The sequence below is a fragment of the Terrapene carolina genome, unplaced genomic scaffold (genome assembly GCF_002925995.2).
Source record: "Terrapene carolina triunguis isolate 2854851 unplaced genomic scaffold, T_m_triunguis-2.0 Scaffold69, whole genome shotgun sequence".
NCBI classification, from domain to species: Eukaryota; Metazoa; Chordata; order Testudines; family Emydidae; genus Terrapene; species Terrapene triunguis.
In genome coordinates, this window is record NW_020664420.1 from 51,667,576 (window position 1) to 51,694,165 (window position 26,590).

The 26,590-nt window shown below is 39.1% G+C and overlaps 1 protein-coding gene across 1 annotated transcript in view; it reads right to left on the minus strand.

The window, feature by feature from the left end:
- LOC112111473 (uncharacterized protein KIAA0825) overlaps positions 1 to 26,590 on the minus strand; it is an 80,944-nt gene that overhangs the window by 49,493 nt on the left and 4,861 nt on the right. Inside the window, exons 3-5 of the mRNA XM_026649171.1 lie at positions 24,790 to 24,980; positions 18,754 to 18,936; positions 5,476 to 5,589 (exon numbers count right to left, since the gene is read on the minus strand). Of these exons, the coding sequence (XP_026504956.1) occupies positions 5,476 to 5,589; positions 18,754 to 18,936; positions 24,790 to 24,980 (488 nt within the window). The remainder of the gene's footprint in view (positions 1 to 5,475; positions 5,590 to 18,753; positions 18,937 to 24,789; positions 24,981 to 26,590) is intronic.

Genomic DNA, 26,590 nt, shown 5'->3' on the forward strand with positions numbered 1-26,590 from the left:
CAATTTGTCCAGATCATTTTGAATTATGACCCTGTCCTCCAAAGCAGGAGGGATCTGATGATCCCTTCTGGCCTTAAACTCTATGACACAAATTAGGCCTAATTTCTGACCCACCAATTTTGATTCACTGATTTTTGGTTTCACACAGTCTTGTTTACCAAGCATGATGCAACACAGTAATTGAATTATATCAGTAGGCCTTTTTGTTTCAATTAATTCAGTCTTTCTCACTTTTGCACCTTTTCCCATTAACATTTATTATTATAGCTTATTGTGACTTCTTATGAACTTTCACTTTCACTATAATTAGGGTAAATTTGTTGGGCCAATTATTACAACAGATCCCCATGTTCCCCTTTTCTGTCAGAGTTGTTCAGCTCTGACAAAGATGTTGCCCTTTTGACAATGATCCCTTAATCAACACAGGGATCATTGATATACTTCATTTTAGAAAACCCAGTTTTTCTGTAAATGTGGACCTGTTCATGTGAATGTTCACAAACAGCAATTAAAAAAGGCACAAATATGACTGAATCACAAAGCCATTCAGAATCCAAATGAATGATCACAAATGTTCTTTCTTCAGTAATTGACAGGTTCTACCATTAATATTTTATTACATTATGGAGGCTCTTAGTATTGACTCCATAGTTAAAGTAGAGTTCTAAAATGGGCTTAGAATGAGCATAAAATCCTGCTTTTCTCTAAAGTAATTGTCTTCTTGATGTATAATTCCACAAAGTGTTAGTTTTTATGGCCTTTGAATTTTCTATTTAGATTTTATTTTATTTCTCATCATAAGTTTTTAGAAGGAAGTCTTTGAAATTGGGTTCTGGACAAAATTTGTCCTTGGCAGTATTCCCTTTCAATGTTGACTGACATTTAAAAAAAAAAAGACTATTTTCCTACATAAAATATGATTTTAAAAGAAACCCAATTTTGCATCATTTTTAGCCATTACACTTATTCATTTGAGCCGAACCTATATGCTCCAGTGGTTGATGATTGAGAAAGTTTATTCACTATGCGTATAAACTTTATACACATAAATGTGACATGCACCAGTGCATTAAGTACTTATACCAGTGCAAAAACTATACATGCATAAATTTTATGTGCTAGTGCACACACAAAACGTTCTCTATCAGATAAAATCTTCTCACCAGGAACTACACTTTTCTGTCAGATTGTATCCTGCAATGGAGAAGGATTTATGTGGAGCTGAACATAAATATGTGCCATTTATGGGCAGCTGGCACATAACCCAGAAGACTTGCTGATGGAAAATAATCTTTGTCAGTTGCTGCACTTCTACCTCCATGGGTCTGCCACTGCCATCCCTCATTCGCCTGCCTCATCATTCAACTCTTCATCTTCATTTGAGCATTAAAACTCCTTAGAAATGAATCCACCAAAACCTCTGTTGTTCAGTCAGGGTTACTACATACATAGTATACCAGTCAGAAACCCATAAAAAAGCATGGAAATGAAAAGTTCTATTCTATTCTACACAGGCTTTTATACTGTGCTCATCACTGTAATATCTTAAGCCACATAACAGTACATTACCTCTACTCCTTAACCCACAAGCACACACCTTACCATTACCACAAAAACCTATTTGCCTCAGATCATGTACTGTAAGTCTGCCTCCCATAACCCCCTTTACCAAACTTCCCCACAGCCCAAAACACCATTATGCCAAACATCTGCAAAGAACAGTATTGTGAGTGGGTAGTTTGGTATTGTGAGTGGACAATGTTATGATTGCACTGTCTGTGGTGTATGGTAATTGTGGGGATGGTATGTGGCTGTGGATGGAGAAATATTGTTAGGTGGCTTCCCTGTCATTTTCATGCTTTTGTGAGTTTGTGTCAAGTATGTTGTGTGTGTAGAAACCCTAACTGCTTGACAATTATGTTAATTGTTTATTAATAAATATGGATATATAGATTTGTAATTTATATATGACTAATATGTATACACACATATTCAAATCTTAATACAATTTACAGCAAACAGAAAACCTTGAATTTTTTTACATCTATTAAATTTTTTTTCAGGATTAATCCTTTCCATTTTTAATAACTATTCTTAAAATACATTATATATTATATATACAACAGGTCTTTAACACATGCATAAAAACAACAAAGCAAGAATTATGTTACAAGAAAGGTAAACATTAAAAAAATCACTAATATTAATGACGTTTAGCATTCTGGCTTATGTGTAAACTTGACATTTTCATAAATTCAGTGAAATTACAGTGTCAAGCCTCAGTTGTGTTTACCTTTATGGCTGGCTTTCATATATTTGTACAGCACCCTTTCCACCACTGCTTTTCATTGCCCCCCAAATATGAGACAAGTAAGGTGTTTGGACAGTTGGGTATATGAATATTAATATTTAAAATTACTTATAATAAATTAAAAGCCATTTTTAGAATATCTGGGTAGAAATAAAGCTTGTCTGTCATTGACCAGATGGGAAGTTATCATGTTGCAATATATTATATACACCAGTTCTTGGCTCTTTAAGCCTCTTGCAAATTGAAATGTACAGTGGTGTGACTCACTCAGAGGAAAAATAAAATGTTGCAGACATTCCCTACAGCCACTGAGCTAGCACCAATAAATGCACTGAGAAGTTTTTGTATTGGACATATGGAGAGGCATATGTTCTCATCCTCCTAGCTCATGTAGCCATGAACATAACACTAGCCTCATAAAAAAAGAGACAAAAGGTAAACTATATATAAATATCAGACATTTAAATGTTCAGTTTTGTAATCATGGAAGAAAAGAGAAGAGTGATGATTGCCAATAGTAGAGTTACAGGTCCATAAAAAAGCAATTTCTGAATCATCAAACCAAATCACTAAAAGAACATAAATATTCATTAAAACTAGTCACTAAATAGTTTGATAAACAAATGTGTTATTTTTGTTGGAATCTAACATGAAAAATAAATGTGCAAAATTCAACCTTTTTTATTAGACAAACAGAAGTTAACAATGCTTATTTAAAAAAGAAAAAAATTAAAAGCCAAAGAAACATTGTATAAATCAATGTGTACATGTATCGAGAATTCTTAATATATCAAGCTTTCCTTTTAGGTTACTTCTAAAAACAACAAGATGTTTGAGTACATTAAGATCAGATTAACACAATTTCTCACTTTTTCATATCTAACTCCAGCATAGATCTTAGCCATCATAAGCAACACAGCATACTATTATACTGAACTTCTCTTCTGAGATTAACAAATATTTCAGTTGTATGGACTCTGCATTTTCATGGAAGTACCACCAGCTTAGACAGGACAAAATTATAATAATAATTATTATTAATATTTGTTGTGAAGTAGCATCTAGGGACTCCAGTCATGGATCAGTGCCCCACTGTGTGAGGCACTAAACAAACACACTTGTTTTAAACTTTGCTATGAATATGAACACAACTCTTTTTAGAAGCTGAAACTTACGAGGATTAATAAATAGTTAGGATACTTTAATACTACAGTTTTCTGTAGCTTGAATACTTTTTCTTTTTTACTTTTTATTGTTCACACTTCATACATGATATTGGAAAGAGGAAAACTTCCATAATACAAATATACTAGGCAAAATATTCATAGCAAAATTGATAATTCTCAAAATCTGTCCCTTCTACAAGTTGGTGGTACTTCCATCAAAATGTGGGGTATTGCATTGAATTTTCTGAATAGGTGAAAATGTTGTTGCCAAAGACAAGTACTAAGGGCTGGTCTACACTACGGGGGAGGGGGGGCGATGTAAGATACGCAACTTCAGCTATGGGAATCGCGTAGCTGAAGTCGACGTATCTTATTTCAACTTACCTCGGGTCCTCATGGCACGGGATTGACGGCTGCGGCTCCCCCGTCGACTCCGCTACCACCGCTCGCCCTGGTGGAGTTCCGGAGTCGACGGGAGTGCGTTCGGGGATCAATATATCGCATCTAGATGAGACGCGATATATCGATCCCCAATAGATCGATTACTACCCGCCGAATCGGCGGGTAGTCTGGACGTACCCTAAGTGTTTTTAGAGTCTGGTCATATGGATTGTCTCTGTGTGGACAAACAGGCCATGTTGCTTGTGGTAGATTTGCCCTCTTCTTATCTCCCTCCTATTTTCCTATGCCGGCCTACCTCAGAATTCACTTCTTCAGTGTATAGAGTGGTGCATAGAGTCCCATCATTTATATTCTGATAATTTTTGTCCCACACAGAGGTAATACATAAGTCCTGAGTAGTGTCAGAGCAGCTTTCAGCCACTTCCTCAGAGCAAAGCTGCTCTAAAGACCATGTGTGAAATCCTGACCCCCCTGCAGTTAGTGGGAGTTTTGCTACTGACTGAAATGGGGCTTCCTTGCATAGGAGGAATCCTTGGGTAGAGTAAGAGACAATAATAGCTGCTACTCTACACTGCCCTTCTCCCTGTAAGAGGTACAAGGTGTGTTAAGGGCATCTTTTTACTCTGGTCATCCATGGCATAAGTTACATTGTGGGAACTGGCCCAGAATCAGGAGATCACAAAAGTGGCTCAAAGCTGAGGATCTTGGCTATGGTCTTCACTGCAGCAGGCCCTTCCATTTTAGCATAAGTTATTTTAAGAATGGAGCCAGATTCCTTTGTCTTTTCTTTATTGTTTTTAAATACGAAAATATATGTTCTCAGAATAAATATACAGATTTACAAACATCTAAATTATGAAAAATGAAGGGGAAGGTCTCTTAGAAAATGCTAGAAGTCAAAAATAACTTGGGGAGTTATGGGGAAGAGGCAAAGGGATTGGGAGAGGATCGACAATGGGTCTGTGAGTATGTTGGGACCAAAATTAGAAAGGGAATGACAGCACAGCTTGTAACATATGCCTTGTGATACTTGTCATTATATGCAGTGAAGCAGAAAGAGAAATTATTCATTTGCTTTTAAACATGTAGCAAGTTCCCTAAAAAATCAAATATAACCAAGCAATGGAAAATACAGGCATATTTTTCAATTCAGTATTTAAATATCACACCTACTTTTTTGAGCTAGCCCTTTTAATTTCCCCCTAAATTAAATGCTATGAAAATTGTATCTGTGTAGAATTACATGATTGTCAACTATTGTATATTTATATTTTCATGAAACATATACATGAAATATTAAAATATGAAATATTGAAAATAATTCAGATATCTAACATAACATAAATACACTGCTAAAGAGCTACATAATGCACTGCCTTCCTCATGACCTTTCTTACAGATCATGGAAGTTTAAACAGAACACTTTACATCAGATAAAACTTGAAATAAATTCCAAAAAGTGCTTATATATTGTTTCAACTGAATTTTAACTACAATATTTATCTAGGAACACTATCTGCACAACATCACAGCAACATCTAACTAGTATTAACTATCTGATTTTTTTTCTTATTTATATCAACTAGAGATACTCACATAAGTAAAGGAGGACAAAATGGTGTTATGCAAGATAGCCAGTGTAATGGGTGACTGATATTAGGTTTGGAGAAATCTGATGGAAGTAGCTCACCAAAACCATTCTGAAATGTCCTGGAAAAATAAATAGTTTTGAGTTAAAAAGACAAAAATCTCTTTAAGAACAAATATGAAACACGAGAACTAAAAAAGTTTATTTATAACTTATTTGTTTACTCCCATTTGATCAGATGTGAAATTTTAAAAAATCATTTTATTTCTTAGATACTGGTAATTTTTTTGCAGCTGAGTTTTATACATAACTGGCACTGTAACATAGACAGTTAGACACACTGGTTTTATTATATCGTTATTTTTAAATAGTCTCTTTTCAACATAAGATTATGGACTGAAAGTAGGCTAAGTAACCAAACTAAGTTACTTTTTTGTCAATAGTTTCCATTACCCTTATCTTTATAGATAATTAGTAGGGCATGTTGTCAACATTATGAGTAAACTCTGCAGGATCACTACCTTTTGAGGTGGTGATGACATATCTCCTGCTAGACATGCTACCGAGATATCTACTTTGGATTAAATCAGGCAAATTTGGGGTCAGAATCTTTGGCCATGCTTTACTGGCTCAAAACAGATGGAAAGCTAGCTTAGACAAACAGCTAGGATTCCCAATACAAGGAGAATCTCTGATTGGCATAGATGGCTCAGTGTCATCCATTCATGGCCTTCCCAACATAGGGGAACATTCTAGAGAGAAAGCAAGGTGTTGCCAGATTGCACTGGGGGTCCCACTAGTGCTGGCACATATTAGAGCAGCCCTGTGGCTCCTCTAACACATGCCTAGGGACTATGCCCCTTTGCCTCCCCTTCCCCATCTCTCATGTGTGTCAGGGCAGCTCCGGCACACTTGAGAGGATGTAGTTCCTTCTCTCCCTCCCATTCCTCATGTGGAATTCTCATTTCAAAAACTTTCACTTCCGGTTTTTAATATTTCTTTTTCACATACACTCTTGTGCATCTTATACTGTTTCTTTCTGGTCTTCGCTGTTCTATAAGAAATGGGTGGGATTTTCTAAAATGACTTAATGGTATCAGATGCCTTTGAAAATCCTATTGTATATAACCAGTACTATCTTGCAAAATCAGTCATGATAGGTTCATTTTCTCTCTGATGTAAAACCATTAAGCCAGATCCTTGTTGCTAAGTGCCCTTTGCACTGCTCCAGCAGTGAAAAGGCACTTAAAGCCACCTTCAGCAAATAAGGGACGATTCTCATGGGACAAATGAATCTTTGGTTGGCATAAAACTGGCTTTACACCACCTGCTCCTCTAACTTGGCAAATGGGACAGAAGGGGGCATGCCACAGTCAGGGGGTGCTGAACCCTGGGAGACTAATATAACGGCTACAGCTGGCATAACTCAGAGCAGCCTGGAGTCTGCTTTAAATTACACCAAGGTAGTTTCTCTTTCCTCAGCTGCACCAAGTGTGATCTTAGGGCTGTTCAGGATCTTGGGAACTGACTTCAATGTAGTTACGCCAGGGGTGAATTTGGCCCAATGTGTCTAAGGAGAAATTACACACCAATTTCCTTCTTCCTTCTACTTTGTTTCAAGTGCTACCAAAATTTCCATAATGTCTCTCTGATCTGAACAATTAATAACTGAAATTATAAATACTGCCACATCATTACTGTGTGTGTATTTTTTTTTAAAAAGCCTAGGAAATTAAAAGGAGTGAGGGCAGCCAGCACTTGGTTTCTGTTTAAAATTTTCAAATTTCTTTCAGAATAAAAATCTGAGCTTTAGTTGGGGGCAATGGCTAGAGTAAACAATATAACTATTTTAATAGTCTCATTTAGTTCAGAAATTTTCTTCTACACCATAATAGTAGCTCTCCTGGGATGCTCCAAATTCAGGGGTAATATAATATTCTGTAATTCTCTAAGCTGAACAGTGCTGGTTGTTATTGGTAACATTTATTATTTGTATTGCGTTAGCACGTAGGAAATCCAGTTATGGACCACCGCTCCTATTACTTAATTATACATATCTAGACTCTGCCTCCTAATCTAGAAAGAAGGATCAGCCCTTCCCTCTAGGGCAGTGGCTCTCAACCTTTCCAGACTACTGTATCCCTTTCAGGAATCTGATTTGTCTTGTGTGCCCCCAAGTTTCACCTCATTTAAAAACTACTTATTTACAAAATCAGACAAAAAAATACAGAAGTGTCACAGCACACTATTACTGAAAAATTGCTTACTTTCTCATTTTTACCATATAATTATAAATCAATTGGAATATAGATATTGTACTTACATTTCAGCATATAGAGCAGTATAAACAAGTTATTGTCTGTATGAAATTTTAGTTTGTACTGACTTTGCTAGTGCTTTTTATGTAGCCTGTTGTAAAACTAGGCAAATATCTAGATAAGTTGATTTACCCCCTGGTAGACCCCGTATACCCTTTGGGGTATATGTATCCTTGGTTGAGAACCACTGCTCTAGGGTACTTCATCACCCCAATGTTTTGTAGATTTGGGTGTTTTTGTTTGTTTGTTTGAAGTTTATCCTATTAAAATTCCTTTTTCCAGTCCCACTAGATAAAGTTTAGAGGTACAGACAAATTGTTGATAAAGTCACTCCCTAGTTTTTAGTGACTCCACACACACTTTAAAAAAAAAATCCATCCTCTCATCCATGAGTGGGGAAATGAACCATAACACTCATCTTGAATTTCCTAGGAAAAAGTGGCAATTAAAAAAAAATCAATAGGAGTTTTGCCACTGTCTATAATGCGAGCATGATCAAGCAGCTTTGACTGGAAAGGGTGGCATATACCGAGCAGGGTACACTACAAAAGGGTAAGGGATCATTACAACAGTAACATTTAAGCTTCCTCAATAACACACATGAAGTCTTCTGAAGGCTAAGCATAAAGATAAGATTGTAAAGTAGGTAAAGGAAAATAAAAATATTGTCACAAGGAAACTGTAGAAGTTTTAAAATGCTGGCAATGTCCAAGACAAATTTTTACTCGCTGTAGCTGTGTATAGAAATAATTTTTTCCCCCAATTTAGCCAAATAGGCTGTTACACCCCTTAAAGAATCTGCAGTAATGGAAATAGCAATTATTTACTTTGATGAAAACAGGATTCCTTAATGGAAATCATGATTGATAAAGTCTGAGTAGTAATAAGCGGACACATTTTCTCTGCTGGTAGTATATGAGCTGTTGGGGAGATTTTTGGAATACAGCAGTTTGTTAAATACAGTCCTTGAGAGCTCTCTTAATGTCAAGCAGGTGGCAGAGACTTTTGGATTCTGAGTTATGAGGTTTGGGAGAGCAAACTTCTAGGCAGATTTCAAAATTGATGTGGAAACCTGTGATTGCTTTAAGGAAGCACATTGTCTAAATGTAACATCATCTTTAAATATTATAAAGAATGAAGTGTCTGCTAATAATGCAATAATCCTTTGGTGCCAGCAGTTCTCAGTGTCCACTGCTGGCAATGTAATTCTTGCCAGAAAGAAAATGTAACTCTGTGCCAGACAGTTTAATTCAACTGCTCTTCTGACAGAAGTCTAGTAATAGCTAGTAGAAAAGTTGTTTTGACTATAAGATATATTAAGGCAGCTGCCTATAGTCTCAAAGTGGTGGATAGCATCTGTGAGAGTATTTAATACCACAGCAAGATCCCAAGTTACAGTAGTTTTATTCTCCCTTAGAGTATGACAAGGTGAGAATTGATCTTGCAAGCCTCAATGCAGGTGTGAAATGATGAGATGCCTACAAGATACACATGGTGTTTCCTTGTAGATTTTGAAGGACTTGGTAATCTAAACAATTTAGAATTATGGATAATATGCAGCTGCATGAGTTGTAACTTGTTTTTCTTAAAAAATAGAGGTACTTCCAACTGCTAAACGAAAAGAAAAAAGTTGGAATCTCTAAATACTCCTCTCAGCAGTCATGCTATCATCCTGAATTTTTAATTTGTAATAGCATCTCCTGATGTCTAATACATAATCATCTGAAGGAGGGCAATTAGATCTTTTTCATCATCTTCAGCAACAGAGGGAACTGATGACTTCTTGTCAGCATGAGGCAACTGAAAACCACTCTGCTCTGCTTTGAGCTACCCTAAGTATATCATAGAGGGCAGTCTCTATTTTGAGGGATTAAGTGCAACTTTAATTGTGCATAAACCTTGTGCTGGCCTTCTGAATAGGAGAGAATTTTACTCTGTAAGCAGAGGAGGGAATTAAGGGTACAATTAAATCCACTGCCTTATCCACTGCCTTATCAAGATATACGTGCTGCCAAGGTTCGCTAAAAGCAAATTCTTGTCATGTGAAAATCATGAAGGGAATTCTACATATCTGAGGGTTTCGAAACATCATGAGAATGTTTAGCTGAATACACCACTTCCCTGATGTGGTTTATTGATTTAAGTGCACATCTCAGCTCTCCAAGGAAATACAGATGGTTATTACTATCACTTGGGTATGGGATGTTAGATACATCATTTTGTCAAATTGTTCATGTTAAATTGCTGTGATGTGGCTTGGTCACTTTGTAACATGGTGGACCCACTGGAATCAAGTTTAGAGGCAGGCAGGTTGCATTGTATTTGGGTTTTTTTACATTCTAAGAGGATAATCCATGAAGAATTATCCCGTGTGTCTGGAACTGGTTTTAGTGTTGCAATAGTTGGAGGCTCAGAAGAAAGAGAAGAAAAATGTTCCTCCCTCTGCTGCTAGATTGACTGAATTGTTGTTTAACCAGATCATTTTGAACTGCAGCTAATGAACTGGATAAGAAGTTTATAGAGTTCATTTAAATGAAATTCTACTCTACTAGGAAAATATAATTTATAAATCTTGTATTTTATGGTAATCTGTAGAATGGTAAAAGTGTTCTTTAAACTATTTCGAGGATAAAAACTGTCTTTGGGTTCAATCCTGTAAATTGTTGAGAGCCTCCTGACACATGCTGAATGTCTGAAACAACTTTTGAAGACTGAAAGGTTTACCCATAAAGGATAAAATTCTGTTGTGCATGGTTTGAGACCCACAATTCCCTATCTGGATTATTTTTGATTAATTTGATTGTCTAACGTTTGACAGATTTTGTACTTTTTAAAAACAATTGCCAATAGGTCTCCAGAAGTCCAGTCTGTATTTATGGTATTTACTATGTTTTTTTAAAAAGCAGACTGAATACACAAATTCCATCATTTGGCATCATATTGACACTCACAGGGCTCATCAGCAGGGTTGGAACCTTTAGAATCACTGCACAGACCTCTGCTACTTGAGCTAATGAAGTATCTGACAGCAACAGGAGCCATCCTCTATAGTTGGACCAGACATAGAAGTCAATGAGACACACCATTTGCAAGCAGATTTCACAGATATTTGCTGACAGCAGAGGAATGGTGAAATTCAGGAATCCTGAGTTCCATTCAACTCTAGAGGGGAGTATACTCCAGTGGGCAAAGATTCTTCTGTCAGTTTTCCTCAAGCCTGATCTCTTTTGCCCCGTCCCCCACCCAACCTGTCCCTGTTACAAGCCTTTAGTCCCAGTCTCCACCTCCTCAGGCATCTCATCCTAATCCCAGTTTCCTTGCCCAGCCAATCCTCTGGGCTCTTTTCCAAGTCCTAATTTTCCCCCAACCTCCATTCTCTCCCTCTCCCCAAATTCAGCCCCAGTCTCCTTTCTCAGACAGTCACAGATCCTCCTACCAGTTCCTTGGCCTATCTGTCTCTCTCCTCCCCCACCACTCCAACTGGCTCCCAGTCTCCCTCTTCAGGTTTCTGATGCAGTATCAGTCTCTTCCCCAGTTCCTTCGCCAGTCCCCACAAGTTCCTTGTCAGATCTCTCTCTCCTCCCCACATGTCCCCATTCTCCTCCCTCTAGTTCCTAGTCCCAGTCTCCTTCTCCAGACAGTCCCAGTCTCCAGGGCTGGTTTTACACCTTATGCACCCCTATGCACAGCATCTTCAGTGCTCCCCGACCCCACTACAGCTGACCTTCATGTTTTCCATAAAAAATGGAACTTTTAACCCACTTTTAACTTTTAGATGACTCTAGAACGCTGGTGCCCGTAGGCACATGCCTACTGTGCCTAATTGGAAATCCAGCCCTGCCAGTCTCTTCCTCTCCAACTTGCTCATTATTGATTTCAGCATTCTATCCCCCAACCAACTGGATCCCAATCACCCTGTTTACCTCACTGATTCCCACCCCCCACCTCCTACCCCCATGGTTCCCAGTCTCAGTGTCCTAGCTAAACCAGTTCCAGAAGGCTTCCCTCCATCTCCCAGTCTCCTTGCCCAGCCAATCCTAGTGTCCCCCAGCTCCCAGTCTTTCCTCTACTGTTCCCATTCACATTTACTCCCCCCACTCCATTCTCACCAGACTCCATGTTCCAAACTACTCCTTTCCCTCTCCCTGGTCTGGCATTTGTGCCCTCTGCATTCAAATCAGACTCCTTCCTCCTCGATGCTGCCTGGGTGCCACTAAGGGGATCATTGAAAGCACAGGAAAGACAGGCTCCCTGCTCTTAGTTCTGGTGCTCAGACCAGCCCCACCCCACTCTGTCTCAGAGCATCTAGGAGTAGCAATTACAGGGAAAGTCCCTCTGGGTACGTCTGCACAGCAACTAGACACCCGCAGCTGACCTGTTCTAGCTGACTCAGGCTCGTGGGGCTTGGGCTGCAGGGCTGTATCACTGCAGTGTAGACTTCCAAGAGCAGGCTGGAGCCTGGGCTCTAGGACCCTCCGGGAAGGTTTTTCTTTGCTATGTAGACATACCCTCTGAGCCCTGGTAGCCTTGTGCTGGAGCATGCTCAGTTGTTCTGTGGGAATGGTGCATATGTAATCTGGTCACGTGTAAGAGTGTTAAGGTGTGGAACATGCTCAGTGAAGATGGAATCTTTGGAGACTTTAGCTGTTAAAATCAAAGAAATCTCTACTGAATATGTGCAAACTATGGTTTTCAAAAGCTTATAAGTTGGGTATATATATTTGAGCAGATTTTCACAGAAATGGCAAAGGACATATCCCTGACAAAAAAAACCTACCCTTTGCTAAATTTCAAGTCCTTCCTCCAAAGCATATGTGTGCTAGAGCATTCAAATAAATGGTCTGAAAAATTCTTCAACATGGGCAAAATAATGTATATTCCCTTAGCCTTGTTCTCGGAAATGGCTGAATCATTTTGGCTTATATTTCCCAGAACAATTCAACCTGAGACAGACATCTGGCATGCAAAATTTCAGCAGAAACAGCTAAAGCTCTGCAAAGTTATAAGCAACCGAATACAAGATCTTATCATGGGAAGTATTGAGAAACTTTAATAATAGGTGGTGCTACCAGCTCTGCTTATAATGCTTTGTATTGAATGCATGAATAATGTCTCACAGAATTTATTGTGCTACTGCCTTAATGTAGACAATATGCCATATTTATTAACATTTAATAATTAGTTAAGTAGTCACCAAATTTCCAAGCTTGGGTTACATCTGATATTCAGAAATTCAATGTTATCTTCTTTGCAATCAATAAAAAAGTACATGTCCACATTGTCCCTATCACCAGTCATATTCATGTTTATGTCTACTACATATAATGATGTGATAAAAGGTGTAGCTTTTCCAGTCATAGTCCAACATAATTTGTGAACCTGAGCAAATAAATTATTAAAAACAGGTTACTCCCATACATAATGATATAATATGGCCCTAGGAACAATAAGACATGTACAGCAGTTTTGTTGGCATCTTTGACAATCTTAGCAGTGACTGTAAAAGTGAAATATAATCTGTGAGCAATAAAGTATTCTATTTGGTTATATGGTGGATATAACCAAGCAAGGATTTATGTAATGTACACTTAGCCTTTGTCAAGCGATCTTAAATCACTATATCCAAATCTTTGTTCCATACTTCTGGAAACACTTAATATTTTCATCTAATAAACTTCCAAAGGATCATGTTAAATTCTGATGTGAAATTTTTGTGTGTGAACATTAAAACATTTTCTGTAGTGGCCAGTTAGCGATAAAAAGAGAATCTAATAATGCTTTAATAATTCAGTGCCAATTTTTCTTTTGAGAGGTTTGTCAATTCGCCAGCAGAGAATTCCTCTGGCATGGGGAAACTCAATGTTGGCATAACTATACTGGGTGTGGGCTCTGTGCCTGCCACCCCACCTCTCCTGGCATAGGCAGTGTGCTAGAGGTGCGTAATGGTCATAGCAGAGTTCTGCTTTGCTCCACCAACCTCCACTGGTGTAGGATCTATTAAAGATCTTAAACCAGATGTTAGATCTTCCTGCCACAGTTCTAAGTGGTGATGGAGTTGGGGCTGGCCACAAAGATCAGAGAGCTCTGGCACAGGAGAGAATCTGCCCTAAACTCACTCTTCAAAAGAAACATACAGGATTATTTTCTTTCTCAACCATGTATTTTTGTTATACTTGACCAACCTAAGACAAAACCTTAAGTATCTTTAATTTCTGAAAATGACATTTCTTAGGATGCTATTTCCAGTGACCGCTTGGAATTCATCCAACCCAACTACTGGACAACTGGCTCGGAGACAATGTTCTGCCATCAATAATACCCTGATTAGACCAATCTTCCTTGTGGGGAAAGGTGAGAGGTATCAGGCTTAGATTAAGTCTGGCAACAGCACATAGTCTTGCTTAGTACAAGAGAATAGGATGCTTAATTAAATAATAATTTTATGTTACAAATTGGGGCCTTGGTAATTGTGAAAGTCATAATGTTGCCATTCTTGTACTGTCCTTAAGGATGTTGCATAAATGTATAACCTTCAATAAAGGAGATATACACCTCCTCTCTCTCTTAAGGGTTGTTTAAGAAAATTGAACAAACTTTTGTGATGTTTTTGACAGGAGTGATTTGTGATTTTTTTTTTTTTTTAGGATTTTTTGTAAGAGAGACTAAAAATGGGTAAAATTTCAAATGGATATAATAGTTGTAGAAAATGACCATTGTAATGTGATGGATATGATCTCAAAGTTTAAGAAGGAGACAATACTATTTGACTAAATGTGTTTGTATTTTCTGTAGTGGTGTGGTATATTTCATTAGAAAATAAAACTGATGTTTACTTTTAGTCCATACTATTTAAAATCAGGTGGTGTCCACTCTAACTAGAAATCTGTTTTTTGGTTTTCTGAGGGATTCTTTTTTTAATAACAGAGCTATGGGGGCACTGATTCACACACATTGTTTTTGGGATCTAAACACTGCCTTTTTCTGTAGCTCGCATAAGAAATGTGTGGTTTTCTAAGGAGAGCTCAGATAAATCATCAGGTCATCTGCAAACAGAGCTTCCTTTTTGAATTCCCAGTATATTTTTGTGATCTGATGTCTATAGCTAGATTTTCAATTATAGTGTCATATAAAAGTGATCAGTTTTCATTTGGTGGAATGGGAACCAGGTTAGTGTATGGGATAATCGTTCTCCCTCAATTTCCCAACAATTCAACACCAATACTTTACAGGTTTATTGTGTATTTCTTTGTTACTGGAATCCAATTAATTTAAACTGAAAAGCTTTATTAATTGCCCTTTTAAAATCTATATTAACATTGATTTCTGAAGGCTGTAAACTATGTCTGCAACAAGCTGATGTTCTAGTTGCCTGTGGGACAAGATGGAGGATTTAGAATTAGGGAACCACAGCTGAAACTAAGAATTCGAAAGGTTTATATATTGTCAGAGGATGGAATTAATATGTCTTGTCTTAGCAGTTAATATTTTAGAGCACATTGGATGTTGGATATGTACTTTGTTTTCATCTTTATTGCACAAAAATCTTGGACAAGTATTAGACCAATTGAAATTTTTCCTTCCTTAGCAAATAGGTTACAAGTGATAAGTATTTTGCAAACTACCGCAGACCATAGCCTCTTTCCCTAGCCTCTGTTTGTCATTAATGGCTATTAGCCAGGATGGGTAAGGAATGGTGTCCCTATCCTCTGTTTGTCAGAGGGTGGAGATGGATGGCAAGAGAAAAATCACTTGATCATTACATGTTAGGTTCACTCCCTCTGGGGCACCTGGCATTGGCCACTGTCAGTAGACAGGATACTGGGCTGGATGGACCTTTGGTCTGACCCAGTATGGCCATTCTTATGTTCTTATGTTCATATTTCATGCCTCAACAGACATTTCCCAGAAGAGCAATGCAGAGGCATTTTCTCAGAGATTTTCTGATAGAAACACAGAAGTAGTCATTTGTGAGATCTACTGTGTGTCCTGCTCTTATGAGATTCCGATGATGTATTGACAAAAATCAATTTAGGTTTGCAAAAATTAGTCATGTCTGCTTTTTCTATCTATTGCTTCCCTTACAATTAATTTTATCCAAGTTTTTTGGAGAATGAATTAGAAACTACCTAACATATGGACATTTTCATTATACAGCCATGAAAATAAAGAAAACTGATGTGAGATCAATATTCTTTTATTTCAAATTATGCAGAACCTCTAATTTTGTAAATGGGAAAACTTTTTTTTTTCATCTTGTAAAATATGTACACATCATTGACTAACAAACTCAGGGAATTTAATAAACAAACTCAGCATGTTAACTTTTTATGTAATCTTGACTGTCATTAGTGGGTTACGTTTATTGAGAGTATACTAGCTGCAGTGCAACAAACAATATAGAAAACTATCCAGATCTGAGATCTCATCTAATTTTAAGAATAAAGATCTAAGAATGCATGGTTCAGCAAATCACCTTCTTTAGCCGTCACAAAAAATATAATCTTTAATGATCATTTGCTACATATATAATTTCAGTTTTAACATTTTTCTATAAATCTGTGACAAACCATGAAATTTGATATTTTCACCATGGTCTTATTTTCATATTAGATGACCCATCTGTGATGAAGTGGGAGTTCTGTCTGTACCATTTCTGAATTTTGGATAATTTTATGAAATTTTATCATGAAATCATTGTGTCATTGAAAACGTATAAATATGTGGATCCATCACGAATTAGCATGTCATGACCTGGGAGAGACAATGGTGAGTGAATGGCACTCAATGATTGTGTATTCAAAGTAAAACACCTTGGGACAATAGGTATGCTCTACCTGGGAGAAGACACTTCCTCCTTTTGTCTGAAGGGAGGGTGGGGTTTGGAAGTAATGGAAAATCACCAAAAAGGCAGAACAAAAGAAGCAGGTGACCCTAGAAGGAGTCTATAAATGGACTCACGGGGGGGGGGGGGGGGGGGGGAATGGATAAGGCAGGAGTTATTTTGCATGAGATTAAGACAGGGGCAGGAAGTGTGGGGCAGGAAAGAGCAAGGTCCCAGATGCTAGATAAGGCCCCCATGAAGGAGAGAGACTAGCTAGCATGCAACAGCCTCCATGAGCAGGGGATATATACATTGCCTGCCTGCCTTCCTGGACCCAGATGCTCCCCCAAGGACTCACAAGGGAAGGGTGAGCTAGAAAGTGAGGGACATTGCGTTTAGGATGTTTTATGTGATCTGTATTCTCTTCTGCTTTATTTGTTAAGAGCATAACATTGTTAGATTGTACAAAGTGTGTGTGTATTGACTGTTTCACAACTACTACATGACCCTGAGAGAGTTAAACTGTAAACCAGAAGCTTCACACCTTTGGGAGGAGTTCTGGGAATGGGGAGTCTGAAGGGTCAGCACTGCACTCACAGTGGCTAAGTGTTTGGTGGCTAAGGTTCCAGCACTCAGAGTGCAGGGGTGCCAGACAGAAGCTCTGCACCCTGACAGCATGCCTAGGTTCCCCAAGATTGGGGTACTGGCTGAACTTCATTCAGGCTCAAAGGGCTTGAAATACCCTGGGGATATCCCACATAGTAGTCCTTGTGACTGGCCAGGAAGGATCTGTGACACCTTTATCTCTGAACATAGAGTTTTTTTATCTAAAGCAAATCAGTTTACTACACTGAGATTTATTACATGCCTAAAACATTGGAGTTTTTTGTGATTTTGAAACACAGTATGTAAAATTCCAAATACAAGCTAGTCCTTTCCATTCTCTCTTTATTGCCCCTTTCTGTTAGACTTCTCTGATTTTTCAAATTAGTAAGTCACTCTTTGTAACTCAGGATACAAGGAAAATCTGTAAACAATAGGAATTAGCAGAACAGCATACAGCAGCTAAAAGGATAGACTACATTCTGTTTTTGAGGACAAAACATTTAGATGTTACAACAACCTCACAAGTGATAAAAGAACCACTCTAGTTAGAAGACCCGACATACACAGACAAAGATCAGGACTCCCTCCTCCTATTTTTTCCCATAGTTGTCTCCTCATATAATAAAATGAAGACCAGACTCACAGGCTCTCAGCTATTTTTTTTTTTTCATAATTTGGGATCTCACTTTAATATCTGGTTCTTACACAAAACAATCGCCATTAAATCCTGGCCCCACTGAAGGCAATGGCATAACTCATATGTAACATCAGTCTAGGCCAAGTCCTGTTTTGGTTGCAATTGTGACGTCTAAAGATATATTCTCCTAAGATTAAGCTTTGTATACACTTGTTCTTTACAAATATATTTGAGACTTACTGAAGCACATCAGCTTCCTATGTGTCAAGTAATCAGAGAATCAGTTCAATGAATTATTTCAAGAAGTCCAGTAATTCCAGAAGTATGAGGAAAATATTTCTAGGAGTGGAGGGCTTTTAGCAGACAAAGACTTGAGAAGATACAATGGCTGGAAGCTGAAGTTAGAAAAATTCTTTATGGAAATAAGGTGCAAGTTTGTAACAGTGAGAGTGACTAACTTGCAAGGAATACAGTGGATTCTTTATCACTAAAGCCTTTAAATCAAGAAAATATATCTTTCTAAAAAGATATGCTCTAGTTCAACAAGAAATTTGCACTTATTGGAGGAATCACTAAGTTACGTTCTATGCCCAGTGTTATGTAGGAGATCAAACTGGATGATCTGTTCCAGCTTTTATGAATCTATGGAAAAGTATGCTTGATTCAAATCCCATTAAACTTGATGGAAAGAATCTCATTGACTTCAATAGTCTTAGAATACAGACCTAATTCAAGACACCAATCAAGTATCTAAAGCAGTGGTTCTCAAACTGTGTCCAGAGTTTGGGTTCCATTTACATTTTAACTAAAAAATTGTCTCATGGACCATCTACCTTTCACTTGCAAGTTAAATAAGCTATATGGTCAATTTTACCTTGTATTAAAATATTACCCTCATACTTACTCATACAGATTCTTCAAAGGTGCAGTTAAAATGGCAAGTGCAGAGAGCAGATTGTTGCAGTGGTTGTGTATTTTATAGATCTTGGCGTCTTTGTCTTTATGTGGATTCAAAAGTTCCTGCACTGAGCAGCAAGCTGACCACAGCATATTTTCAGTAGATACTAAAATCGCTGTGATATCAATTCTGTTGGGAAGAAAGGGTGAAAATGTCAGCCATGGAAGTAGTCTGACGGTGAAATCTCATCTGAGTTATCAATGCACTTTCCTACCATACAGAAAATACAAACTCCTTATTTGAAATGGCTGGAATTGTTAAATGACATAAAGGCTCTCTGTAAGTAATACCCACTACAAACTAATACATAATCAATCAATTTCTGGTCAGAAAAAAAATATTTTATTTGGTTCTCTTAGTAAACAAATTTCTGGTCAGAAGAAAATATTTTATTCAGTTCTCTTAATAAACAATAGTTGACACAGCACGTGAAGATAGAGCCATATTTCTGGCTCTTCAATCCTTGCTCCTGCTACTCCCCAGCATCTTCCCTATTAACATCCAGCCCTCTGCCCCCTACCCTACAATCCTCTTTTCACTGCCAGAGTCACCAGTTACCTGCTACTCCTCCCTTGTCACTTTCTAGCCCCCTGAACTCCTCACTTTCACTTTCCAGTCTCTTTCTGCCAATGCCCCATGCTCTCTCCCCAATATAAACACCCTATTACCAATTTCTTCACATTGTCCAGGAAGCAGATATTCTGCAGGCCTGATATGACCAATCTCTGCCACCAGATGCTATATAATAACTGCAAAACAACTTCTACCACCAGTAAGACAATGCTGCTACAGGAGACCTGTAGCAAAAGAAGGAGGTAGACAAGCGTGGGAAGCAAGGCCTGTAGGGAATTCAAAGAAGAAGAACCTTGTGTACCTTCCCCACCAACCTACAAGGAATAGGAGGAAAGGTGTGGGACTCAGTAGTTTCACAGCCCTATTTTCCTTTCTCATATGGGTGGGCACTGCTCTAACTCTGACTCCAGCAGGCACAGAAAATGCAGCTCAGCCACAGAACTGGTGGTAATGGAACAGCGCATGCACACACACACACACACACACCAGCAGGAGACTGTCAAATCATGGCTCTTCCCTCCTACTTGTGTGAACTGTAAAAGGGAAAAACATTGGGTTTAAATTTTACTGGGGAATAGCAACTTAGTTTAAATAATATTACAGGATGGGAATTGCAGTGCACACACTACATTCAAATCCAACTGGAAAGAATGACTAGTAGTCGGTGAACTGATTTTCAGTATGTGAACCTTTATAGGTGCCCAACTGACTGAGGCAAGGTGATATGACTAGTTCAACTAGTAACCAGCTAGACAATGCCTGGCACAAGGTCACAGAACCTTGACCTAATTAAAAAAAAATAAAATTCAATATAAAATAATAGATATGCTGAAGTAAGAATGTAGTCAAATAAATGCATAATACTCTACACTACGGGCTTGTCTACACTACCGCGGTAGTTCGACGGCTGGAAATCGAACTTCCGGGTTCGATTTATCGCGTCTGGTCTGGACGCGATAATTCGAACCAGGAAGTGCTCGCCGTCGACTGCGGTACTCCACCTCAGCGAGAGGAGTACCGCGGAGTCGACGGGGGAGCCTGCCTGCCGCGTGTGGACCGCGTCTGAACCGCGGTAAATTCGAACTAAGGTATGTCGACTTCAGCTACGTTATTCACGTAGCTGAAGTTGCGTACCTTAGATCGAATTGGGGTGTTAGTGTAGACCAGGCCTACGAGTTTAGGTCGAATTTAGCAGCGTTACATCGATTTAACCCGGCACCCATCCACACGACAAAGTCTTTTTTTCGATTTAAAGGGCTCTTAAAATCGATTTCTGTACTCCTCCCCGACGAAGGGATTAGCGCTGAAATCGACATCGCTGGGTCAAATTTGGGGTAGTGTGGATGCAATTTGACGGTATTGGCCTCCAGGAGCTATCCCAGAGTGCTCCATTGTGACCGCCCTGGACAGCACTTTAAACTCAGATGCATTAGCCAGGTACACAGGAAAAGCCCTGGGAACTTATGAATTTCATTTCCTGTTTGGCCAGTGTGGCAAACTCAGCAGCACTGGTAACCATGCAGTCCCCCTAGAATGTTTCTACGTTCCCCCTATCATCTCCGTCCCTGAGGTTATCGCAGATTAGAAGGCGAAAAAAAGCACTCGAGCTCATGCAGTCCTCCCGCACTGATAGGACACAGTGTAATGCATGGAGGCATTCAGTGGCAGAAGCCAGGAAAGAATTGCTGTGTTTGCTTAATGGCAAAAGTATCATGCCTCGTTAGCGATCCTGCCCGAGCCAGGTCGCTGTGTCAGCCTTGGGCGGGGGCATGACCGCTTTGTGAGCAGGAAGGCCATAGATATAGACATTGAATTAGCTTCTGTAGCTAGAGAAAACATTCCTGTGCATTCGGCAAAGTCTGTGGCAAAAAAAGAAAAGGCCCATAGTGTAGTGGTTATCACATTCACCTAACACATGAAACGTCACCAGTTTGAAACCAGGCGGAAACAGGTCACTGTTCCTTTTTCTGACTCCCCTCCTGCATTTTTAGTCTTAGAACAGACCGCGCTGTGAAATTTTACTTTGAATTATATCAATTATGAGTTAAATAATATGGAAGCTCTCTCTCAGTTATAGTCCCGGGTTCCTTACCCTTTCAGCTGCTCTGATAAATTAACATTTTTGTTAGGGGCGGGGGGAAATTTTCATGAAGCCTTTTATAGGGACTAATGCTATCTAGGACTCTGAAATAATCTTAACGTGGCCCACAGAGTGCAATCCTTCATTCTGGATTTGTCATTCCACAAGTTGAACTGCTCCTTACTACTGTCCAGGCTTCATGAGCCATGGGAGCAAGGGGCAGGCTGGGGTAGGTGTGACCGCACGGTAATGCCGTCTGGGAGAGCAGCCTGAGGCAGAAGCCTCCAGCTCGCATGATATTCCAGGCAGGACTGAATCTCCATGAAATGAAACTTAAAGAAGAGAATGACCTGGAGTCACTCCCATTCAGTGCTCTAAGAGGAGGATAGCCATGTCTGTCCAGGCACCCCTAATCGACCTCACCGAGGTCTGCCAGCTGAGCGGGGCTTGGGACTCCGGCTGGCAGGAGCCGGCAGACGGAGCCCCAGACCGGCAGCGGGCTGAGCCACTCACCCCGCTGCCGGACTGGGGCTCCGTCCGCCGACCCGCTCAGCCCACTTCCTGCCTGGGGTTCCGATCATCCAGGCAGGCAGCGGGCGGAGCGGGTCCGGTGGACGGGACCCCGGAAAAAAGACACGAAACGATTGTCTGCCATTGCTTTCGGGGGGGGGGTGTGAAGGGGCGCTGACGACATGTACTCAGAATCACCCGTGACAAAGTTTTTGCCCCATCAGGCATTGGGAGCTCAACCCAGAATTCCAGTTCCAGAGGGAACTGTGGGATAGCTACCCACAGTGAAATGCTCTGAAAGTCGATGCTAACCTTGGTACTGTGGACGCACTCCGCCGAGTTAATGGTCTTAATGGTCTTAAGTGGGGACACACACAATCGACTGTATAAAATTGATTTCTAAAAAATCGACTTCTATAAATTCGACCTAATTTCGTAGTGTAGACATACCCAAAGGGTGAGATTTTCAAAGATATTAAGGCACCTAGGGATGCAGAAAGGCACCTAGTGGGATTTCCAAAAAGCCTAACTCCCAGTCCCACTAAGTTCCTATCTGAATCTTTAGGCATTTAAATTCCTTTGAAAATCTGGCCCAAAGTGCACAAAAAGTTCTCTATCTTGGTCTCATGGGTTTCTGTCGTCGCTAGAAGTTCCCAGTAAAAATACAGCCTTATAAAGCACACTTATGCAATACATCGTAGTATGAATATATACTAACTATTCAAAGAAAATATGTTTTTATTGTATGACTGGATAATTCACTTAGAGACAAAGCCAAGAATTACCATTTTAATGAGTGGAATAGAAGTTTATCTATAAATGGAGTGCCCTGTTTATTAAAATAAACAAAAAGGTTCTTCTTGTCCAGTAACTTAAATCAGCTTCATGCAAAGCTGAAAATACCAGATGCATCAGGAACTGTAGCAGGACTTTTATATCCTGCAAATTATAGGAAATTTTGCAAGAAAATGATCAGGAAAGGTGTTTTCACGTCAGGAGATACAGTAACTATCGTATTCTGTGTTGGTTAATCCCACAAAATGCAGTACCTGATATTAGGGGCTTCCCTTTGCCACACACCCCCCCCCCCCAGTTCTTGTCACGGAGACAGAAAGCAGAAGACTGGAAGTCAGAAGTGCAGGCAATGCAATGTTTATTGGGGTTAGTTTCAAGCAAGTATATCCATAGCTCTGATGCCGCAGAGCCTTTACCCGTGTCCCCGTTTCCTATTCCCACCGCCTCCTTCTTAACAGGCCTAAATATACCTGCAGTGAATGCCCCTGATCCCACCCCTTATGATTTATGGTCATGCTCCATTTTGGAGGTTCTAAGTCTGGGGTCTTGGTGCCACCTCTTTTGTATCCCATGGGAGGGGTAAGGAATGAGGTTGTGTTCTGGCCAAGGCCAGGCCTTTCTTTGGCTTTTAGTGTTTCTTATAACCCCCCCTCCACCCCTATCCCATGGTTGCTTGATCTTGGCTTGCGAGAGGAGCCAGGCAGCCTTCCAGTATATGCTTATATATTAAACTCCCACCGTACCCAGTAACACATTTAACTCTATCCCTTATCTTTTCTCATTATACTAACAAAACCCATCTGGCTGGGCAGAAGCAACATACAGTGTCTTTGTTCTTTGTTCACACATATTAAAAATGATACAAGAGTATCAAAAAAATCAAACCCAAAATTCTATCTCAAGCTAACAAACAGGCCTATATACGAACACTTGAGCATGCAGAAATACTGTCTAGTAGTATTTTCGTATATTTAAGGATATAAAGTGACCTTATCACAGAGAATTTAGTATAGGATTAAAGCATAAACAAGAACTGGGAAATCTGTGGTTTATTCTCAGCTCTTACATAGACTGTGAAACCTTGGACAAGTCACTTTGCCCATCTGTGCCTCAGTCTTCCCATCTGTAATATGGGTTTACAATACTTCTCTAACTCACATAGATGTTATAAGACTTAATTCACTGATGTTTGCAAAGTACTTTATGAAATTCTTGGATGACAGGCACTTTAGAAATCTTCAGTATCATGAGCAAATTTTACATCTCAATCTCTGTTGCATTTCTACATTTACAACCTTCAGCAGGAGTTATGTGAATATATTGTCCCAGATGGAGTCACTGTCCATGCAGATGATTGATTTTCTTGAGATTAGTTTAAATCTCATGGCCACCATGATCATCATAGACCGTGGCATGTTTCAGTAAAGAGCAGGGCAAGAGAGGCAGTTCACTTTACTGATTGCTGTAACCAAACAGAAGAATGGAAAGGAAGGAATAAGGTATTAGGACAAGTTTGCTGCAAGAGCTGCCTGCCCTTTTATTGCTTCTAGACAAAGCCCTTGCTCCAGCAAAGTTTAGGAACCTGATAGGACAGTCTTCAGCTGGAGCACCTGCCTGTCCTGGAGCTGCCAGAAGAGCAGGGCCTTTAATTCATGGATCAGTCCCTTGACCCTCACCCAAAGCTACTCCTGCTGTCTGCATTTATTTTTGTTTGCTCAGCCACTCAGGTTCTGCATCAAGCCTCATGCGCTCTGGCCACTTATGTGGCAGTTTTACAAAAGAGGGAGTTATGCAACCCCAATCATATACTGAGTGATCACACAGCACATGGAGCCTAGCATATACTTAAATATCCCAGATGAATTTTATTAAAATAATCCTCATAGGAATTATATACATTTATAAATTTATTTTTATATGCACATATATTTAAATTCAGGTGAATTACAACAAAACAACACATCATATCCTGAGAACACATGCATTTTATCCACAAAAACACCTGTTAATCATAAATGTGTTACCTTATCTGTGGAGTTCTCTTGTAACTGGGATGGGCCTGAGAATATCTGCAGGCTAGCACAGCCAAAGATTTCTCCAGCACTTCTTCTAGAATCTCCTGGGCTAACTTGGGGGGTAGGATAGTCCACAGATCATGATGGAGAGCACAGCAGAAATAATGCCACATCTGGACAGAGAATGAGCATCTTTCCCCCTGGCAAAACCACCACACATTAAACAATAGAAACACATCTTCCAAAATGTCAGCTTGGTTCCTGTGAATCTAATTAGTTCAGGCTGAGAGGAAATAGCTGAAGAGTTTGAGACAGTAGATGACCAAAAAAGATTCTTGACAAGATGTAAAACATCTTTATTGACAAAAAAACACATGTTTCATTTCAGTTACTAAACCAATACTCTACCACAAAGCCAAACCACAAACATTTGACCTACTATATCCTTAATTAACCTACTTCTGACCTATTGTTTTAATTTTACTTTAAAACTACATACAATATTTTGCAATCACTAAACTAACCAGATTAGTTTAATATATTGGCTACCTCTTCTTAAACAAGAACCAAATTATTTAAATTACTTAAGTATGTCTATTTCCGTAGATCCATAATAACCACTGCCAGATTTTTTATGAATCTTTGGTTGTGTATAATTATAATGAAAGAACAGCAGAAAAAAATAGCCAAACAACTAATCTCCTTACTATACACATGCAAGTGACATGGGCTGTTGAGAAACATTTTAAAAGTATTTTGATATTTCACTGTTGCATTTTAATAACAATACCAGAAACAAAAAAATAATAACTGCCTGATTTTAAGACAATTTTAAGAGTTTGGCAGATGTTCTCATGCAAGTGAAGCTGGCCTCATTTTGTCCAAGCCAGACCAGCAGCTTATTACAATTTCCTGGTTTTCTTACATAAAATAAACTTCAACTATTATGGGTTTAGTATATTGAAAAAAATATCACAAAAGAGTAGAACTTTACCCATGGAGATCTTTGCGTAGAATGCTTCCTAGACAAGTACTAGCTGAAATGTTCATACATTGTTTGTAACTGAGTGTTTTGATACCTTATGGTCTCCTAATTATGAGATTCACTATTGTAGATTTCTTCCAGAAGAAGGTGATCAAATGTGCAAATATTTTTACATAGTGGATCACAAGCTAAATATGAGTCAACAGTGTAACACTGTTGCCAAAAAAGCAAACATCATTCTGGGATGTATTAGCAGGAGTGTTGTAAGCAAGACACAAGAAGTAATTCTTCCATTCTACTCCACGCTGATTAGGCCTCAACTGGAGTATTGTGTCCAGTTCTGAGCGCCACATTTCAGGAAAGATGTGGACAATCTGGAGAAAGTCCAGAGAAGAGCAACAAAAATTATTAAAGGTCTAGAAAACATGACCTATGAGGGAAGGTTGAAAAAATTGGGTTTGTTTAATCTGGAAAAGAGAAGACTAAGAGGGGACATGATAACAGTTTTCAAGTACATAAAAGGTTGTTACAAGGAAGAGGAAGAAAAATTGTTCTTCTTAACCTCTGAGGATAGGACAAGAAGCAATGGGCTTAAATTGCAGCACGGGAGGTTTAGGTTGGACATTAGGAAAAATTTCCTGTCTGGGTGGTTAAACACTGGAATAAATTGCCTAAGGAGGTTGTGGAATCTCCTTCACTGGAGATTTTTAAGAGCAGGTTAGACAAACACCTGTCAGAGATGGTCTAGATAATACCTAGTCCTGCCATGAGTGCAGGGGACTGGACTAGATGACCTCTTGAGGTCCCTTCCAGTCCTATGATTTT